Source organism: Lactuca sativa, chromosome 5 (genome assembly GCF_002870075.4).
Source record: "Lactuca sativa cultivar Salinas chromosome 5, Lsat_Salinas_v11, whole genome shotgun sequence".
In the NCBI taxonomy this organism is placed as follows: domain Eukaryota; kingdom Viridiplantae; phylum Streptophyta; class Magnoliopsida; order Asterales; family Asteraceae; genus Lactuca; species Lactuca sativa.
In genome coordinates this window covers 91,558,917-91,566,049 of record NC_056627.2, presented here as the reverse complement: position 1 = coordinate 91,566,049, position 7,133 = coordinate 91,558,917, and the positions used below count along the sequence as shown (strand labels likewise).

At 38.2% G+C, this 7,133-nt stretch overlaps 1 protein-coding gene across 1 annotated transcript; it reads right to left on the bottom strand.

Annotated features, from left to right (window-relative positions):
- Positions 1–2,522: 2,522 nt before the first annotated feature.
- On the bottom strand, positions 2,523–3,104 carry LOC111917541 (uncharacterized). Its single transcript, XM_023913218.1, has one exon. It carries the CDS (start codon positions 3,102–3,104, stop codon positions 2,523–2,525), a length of 582 nt encoding a protein of 193 aa, XP_023768986.1.
- Positions 3,105–7,133: the final 4,029 nt, after the last annotated feature.

Sequence of the window (7,133 nt, the reverse complement as noted above, 5' to 3'; positions counted from 1 at the left end):
CTAAGAGAAGAAGCAGCCGCTACCTCCCACCTTGTCTCTCCTGTTTGCGGTCGCAAGCCTCACGACCCCCACCACCAGTTATGTTCCCTCGCCTATTGAAGCCGGAGTACAAAGCCACCAGCTACCGGGAAGCACCAGATCATCCGGCGTCAATGTTTCTTCAACATACCAATGAAGAGATGCCGCCTCCGATGTGAACCGCTTCCTTGTACTGCTGCTGTTGATGACACGCCACCATCGTTTGCTACGATGGATGTCGACCGTGCTCAATTGCCGGTGTCGAGCAATAAACGTCGTATTCCCCTTTCTTCTCTTGTTGCTATTGTGATTATTGTTTCCGGGGTGGATTGCCACCATTTTCCCCACCGTAAACGCCCCTCCATTTCTGATTACAGTTGGACCTGTCGTGTGTCATCGTTGTCGCCATCGTTTCATACCATCGTCGTCATTTGCGCCACCTGGAGGGGTGGTTGGGCTCGTTTATGACCAGAAGTGGGCATGGTGGTGTTGTACTCATATGATGTGGTGGTTTGAGGCTATATGAGCACTGCTTGGCCGGAGATCCGAAGAAAGACCCTACGGTGGTGGCTGCCGCTCTTTACCGCCGACTGCCGCCAAGGTGGTTGTGGGTGTGTGTGTGTTAGATTAATGTGTGTGTGTGTGTGTTTATTTTGTTTAGTGTGTGTTAATTTTGAGATTAAAGCCTTGTAAAATGTAACAGAAAGTGAAATAATGAAAGAATGGAACCCTTACCACCACCGGCCGCGGTGTCGGGTGGCGGTGTGCTTGCCTCGTTGAGTTTGATTCATTTGGGGTGCTTGAAACTCTAATGGGCCTTGTAGGCCCTAATGGACCCAATGAAGCTTAATGGACCTAAAAGCCCAAGCATGTGACTAATAGGCTTAATGATATTCTAGTGGGCCTAAAAGGCCCAATAAAGCCCTAATTGACCTAAAGGCCCAACAAATTGATAAATGGGCTAGTATTTGGGTTGGAAACCCTAATGCCAATAAAACACTAATTTTGAGAATTTATCGGGACACACACGAGAATTATTTAATAACTTAAAATGTTAAATAATAATCATTGGCAGAAATTAATCTAAGCAATATTGGACTTAATGGATTAAGTCCTTAGTGGGTTAAGTCCTTAATGGGTTAAGTGAGAAACACTTAACACTAATCGTCATTTTATGTGAAACCCTAATTTCACTTGGGCCTTGAGTTGGGCCTTTCCATTGGGTTTTGATGATTGGGTTATAAATGGGTCATTCAAGAACAATCAAATGGACTAGAACAATTAGATGTGCTTTAGGGTAAGGCCCATATGTGAGAGTTTGGCCTAATTTGGAAAATTAGGCCATGGATGGGCCATATCTAGGCCTTCATGATTATGAGATGTTGGGCCACTTGAAATGCCAAATGTTTGTACTGGACTAAATAGTTGGGCCTTAGAATAATACCATGTAAAGGTTTGGGCCCAATTTGGAAAATCGGGCAATATGTGGGCTTTGATTCATAGTTTAACTTTTGGGCCTTTGGATTTGGGCCTTGAGTTGAACCAAGCTAAGATAGGGTAATCCACGTTCCTCCCCCACATAAAGTAGTCTTGCCAAATCAACTTCATTTGGCCTTCTAAGATACTTTTCACCGAAACATGCAATGACACCTTCTACGAACTTTATTACAGCATCCCTTGTTACAGTTTCACTCATTCTCATATATTCATCTTGTGCATCTGCTGATGTCCCATACGCCAAGACCCGCATAGCTGCCGTACATTTCTGCAATGGTTAAAGACCTTGTCTACCTGTGGCACCACGCCTTTGTTGAAAATATAGGTCAGTGGCTGTAACAGCTATCACTATACGGAGAAATAGTGGTCTTTGCATACGAAATCTACGCCAAAAGGTTACTTGATCATACGTTGGGCTGTCAACAAAGTAGTCTTCCATTAAACGTGCCTCACCCTGCTCACGTTCTCGATCACAATACCTCCTTCTTGCTCTAGGAGGATGATCTTGTATGAGTAATTCAGTGATGATTTCATCGAGTTGTCGATTATTTTGAACAACCCGTGTTTCCCATCCTGAATATTCATTCGAACTCGATGAGTTTTCATTATGAGACATTTTTCAAAGAGATAAGAAATGAAGAGTTAGTGTTGGATATCAAAGTATGCCAGTGATATACCTATTTATACTAAAAATATAATGATAAAAAATAAACATAATGTTCTATTAGTTTATCTAAATAAAATCTAAGCATCCAATACAAAAGTGACACATAAAAATAAAGATAATATTTGATTTGGTAGATGACAAAGTGTGCTACTGGCCTATTGACAACTCCATGTGCAAAACAGATTTATAAACAACATTACTTAAAAAAATATATTACAAATACGTGAAATACAAAAGTACAATATCTTACAAATACATAACACACAAAACTACATAATAAAATATTTTACAAGTTAATTAAAAGACAAACTGGAAATATAAAACACATGATGACCGATAATTAGTTTCCATACAACTTCCAAATTAAAAAGTGTTTCATGTTTTCTTCTTCAAGAGATAAATGCTCCTTTTGTAGCAATGTGTTCAAATGCACAAGTTGCATCTTGACGAGTTCCCTTTCATCTGTTTTTTGCTCCCTTTCCTTGTCTAAGTCGATTCTTTGTTGCTGCATTTCTTTATCCAAGTCGATTCTTTTTTTCATGACTTCAAGTTCACTTTCTCTAGCAAGACTCATTGCATGAAGTTCTGTAACAATTTCGTTAGAAGCCTTACCTTTCCCTTTTTTTGCTGCATCTCTGCATGTTGGACGTTTAACCGTTGAATCATCACTAGTTGGCGTTTCTGGGTTGGAATGGACACAAAACTCCCCTTTTTCAGTAGTCTTTGATCTTTTCGAGCTACCACCACTTTCTTCATTACCCACTTCACATTCAGGACGGGAACGTGTTGTGTCACGATCTAACTCTAAAGCCCACTTCTCATGTTTACACATAACATCATTAAAAACAATAATGTCGTTGAACTTATTCCCACTCGCCTCATAAAGTTTATGAGCTTCGTTTTCAATATCTTTTAGACTCATTCCACTTCTTCTTCGACATCATGCTTCCCGATACACACCAACCCACTTTTGTGCATTTTCACTAAGCCATTTAAAACGACCTCTCATTTGATCTCTGTTCCTGCTATTTAGCTTTTCTGGATTTTCAACCCGAGCGGCATCATACGGTTGCTTTTTTTTGGCATCATACAGTTGCTTTATTTGTGGTTGTTTTTTAGTATTTTGTGATGTTTGAAGATTATTTGTGACAGGATTTTGGTTAGGATTTGAAAAAAACGAAGAATTTTCAAAATACTGAGCATTAGAATGATTTTGAGAGTCTCCAAAATTTATATAAAAATTTGGAAACTCACCATCCATATTAAGAAAATACAAATAAAAAAGGATTAAAATACAAAATGAGGATTGGATATGAAGATATATGATATCATACTCTTTTATAGGTAGAAAAAATTACGATGTTCAGTATTTTTTTTATTTTTTTGAAGTGGATAATGTTAAATTTTATTAAATATATGATTTTATCCTAAAAAATCTAATGGTTAATTTATAGGAGGACACGTGGATTAAAAGAAAAGAAAAGTAATACCAACTTTGTGGTTGATGTGCCCACTCCGTCGGTGGCTTTTGTCCCCATTTCTCATTTATTTATTATTATTATTGCAACCGACTTTACTTTTAGTCATGAATGGGAATGGTCTAAGATAGTCAAGGAACTCTGTACTAAGATACTCACCACCTCGATCGGATTGAAGCATCTTAATGTTCCTGCCCAACTGATTCTCCACTTCCTATGTTAAACTCCTTGAACTTTTCATAGGTTTCTGACTTATGTTTGATTAAGTAGACATGTCCATATCTACTATAACCATCAGTAAAAGTCACATAGAAGCGTTTAGCATCCCTTGTGGTGGTTATGAAGGGTCCACACACATCAGTATGTATGAGGTCCAACAAACCCTCACCCCTAGCACAAGTACCAGTGAAGGGTGACTTTGACATTTTCCTAAGTAAACAAGATTCACAACTATCATCCGACTTTAGGTAAAATGACTCTAAGACTCCATCCTTTTGGAGTTGGCCTATGCGTTTCTTGCTTACATGTCCAAGACGACAATGCCATAATGATGCTTTATCCAAGTTAAAGGAAGAATCAATACACAACACATTAATTCCTAGGTTATCAACAACCAACACACTTTCATTACAAGGTAATGCTTTAAAATAAAGAACAATATTAAAGAAAGCATTAATACCACCACATTCATTATCAAACGAAAAGGTAAACCCTTGTTTGTACAAACCATGAAAGGAAATAATATTTCTCGCCATTTCAGACAAGTAACAACATTTATTCAAATCTAATGTTAACCCACTACTTAGCAACAAATAATAAACTCCAATCTTGGTGACAGGTGAAGCTTTCCTATTCCCTATGATTAAGTTTATCTTCCTATGCTCCACATTCTCACTTCTTCTTAGTCCCTGCAAATCAGAACATATGTGAATACCACAACCAGTATCAAGGACCCAAGAATTAGAATGAGGTGAGTTATTAGACAATATAGTGTAAATACCTGCATGGTTGGGTTTTAATTTCCCATCCTTAACATCTTGCAGATACTTTGGGCAATTTCCCTTCCCGTGCGACTTTTCATGGCAATAGAAGCATTCAGCCTCTTTAGGGTTAGCAGAAGGAGTGACATAACCTCTTTTGGTTCTACTTGAAGATGAGTCATCAAGGGACTTTCCCTTAGTACCCTTCGAAGGGCTCTTCCTCTTCTTCCATTTACCTTGCCCGATTTCCAAGACAGGGGTTGCGGTAGGAGTATGTGTGGTAACAACCGATTTACTTTTGAGACCACTTTCGGCAGTCTTCAAAAGTCCTTGAAGCTTTTTGAGGGTAACTTCCTCCTTGTTCATGTGATATGTCATTATGAATTTATCATAACAAGGAGGTAAGGAGTGCAAATGATGTCAATTGCCAACTCCTCGGGAAAGTTCACATCCAATTTCAGCAAAAGGTCCACGAATCTTTGCATTTTTTGCATGTCGCCCGTGATGGGTTTACCATCCTTCATTCGAGTTGTTATCATGGAGGAGATGATTTCATACCTCTCTTGACGAGCACTTTGATGGTAGCGGTCCATCAAGTCCTGGTGCATCTCAAAAGGGTAATAGTCCTCATAGGACTTTTGGAGCTCGATTGTCATCGTGGCCAACATGAAACATGCCACTTTAGTAGAATCTCTCTCATGTGCCCTAAAGTCAGCGATCTCCTCGGGAGTAGCGGTAGACTCATCAAGATCCTTAAGCTCCTTGTCGAGGACATATTCCTTGTCCTCATACCGAGTGATCGTCCTGATGTTCCTGATCCATTCATTGAAGTTGGATCCATCAAATATGACTCTCCCACAAAGGTTCATGAGAGAGAAGGAGCCAGTAAGGTTTGAGCCAGAAGCAGCATTGTTAGAAGACATCTGCAAAAGAAAGAATGACAAGTTTAGATTAGATATAAAGATAATCCTTAATAAGACACCCAATTGTAATATTAAGGCTAGGACCCAACACAATATTTTATGACTTAGAAGAGGGATGTCGTAATCCAAGCTATAAAATATTTGAAGGTAGGTGAATGACAATTCACCAATTTCCACTATGAAAAACGAAATGTATTATTAGGTTTTAATTGGTTTTGAAACTCCTAGATTCTTTGACATTCATTGAGCTTTTCAATGCCATGTTTCAATCTCGAATATGCCCTTCAGGTTTTGTGACTGGGATGCCGAGGATCACAGAACAAGGTGTGAATTAACCATGCAAATTACTTGGTACTCTTAATGTTTATCACCTAACCGATGTGCCGGTTAACCACACACGCTCCACCGATCTATGATAAACCTTAAGCCACCCTTTGCCTACCTTGTTAAACCCAGGTAAGTGTGTCGGTTAACCACACACGCCCCACTAATGACTTAAGCAAAGTGTAAAGTGTAATTTCATGGGTTAGCACCATATTCACATTTTCCTAAAGTAACTAAGATCGGGAATTTATAAAAACATTTAGTTACTTTAAAACCATCATACTTTTAATGAGGATTAAAGTCATTGTCCTACCCGTTCGGCTAACGACCCTCCACCAGTCAAGGAAGTGGCGGGTGAGAGTGGACACCCATTAAGCTGCCATTTTATAGGCAGCAACCTTATACCCCCTTATAGACCGGCTTCGTGAATGAGGCCTACTAACGGTAAAACGACTTGTTCTTATATATATATATATATATATATATATATATATATATATATATATATATATATAAATTTATAATATTATAAAGTATAAGGGTTGAATTTTAACTTTTAAATAGGGGTTGGAACAAAAGTTTTTAAGGTGAATTTCTATGTTCCAAAACTTGAGGGTAAGTTTTATAACTTTCAAAACTTTTCAACTTTCATAACTTATGAGTTAATGGTTTATTAAAATGAGAGACTCTTCATTTTATGTAACCTATGTGTTCATTAATGGACTTTAAAAGAAATACTTTTGGTAATCCATAACTTGAGGACAAACTATGAATTCCATTAAAACACATCAAGATCAAGAATTAAACTAACAAATTAATTCCTATGATCTACTAAACTCATAAGTTCATGAACAGTCATATCAACAATTTCAAGAATCCTAAAAGCATAAATAAAACTTGAAAGTTTGATAATAGCCATTGTAAATGGATTAACATAACCATTACACCATCTAAAACAAATTTTATAAGACCAAAACAGTTTAGGGTAATGTTTCTAGTCCATTTCCAGCAGCAAAACTTGAAAATCTGCATTCATGGCCTCCTACTCGTCGAGTGCAAGAACCTACTCGACGAGTAGGATGAAATAACACATGGACTCATCGAGTCCTCTCATGAACTCGGCGAGCTCACTCAGCATGTGACAACCGTCAATTTCCGGTCGAGTCAAAGTCAACAAGTCAAACCAGGCGACTCAATTAACCCTTGCGTACTAGGGTTTACGCTATGTTATATCTGTACAACTCGT

What these genes read in the sequence shown, in the direction of transcription:
- LOC111917541 (XM_023913218.1), bottom strand. Translation starts at nt 3,104, where the DNA reads ATGAGTCTAAAAGATATTGAAAACGAAGCTCATAAACTTTATGAGGCG.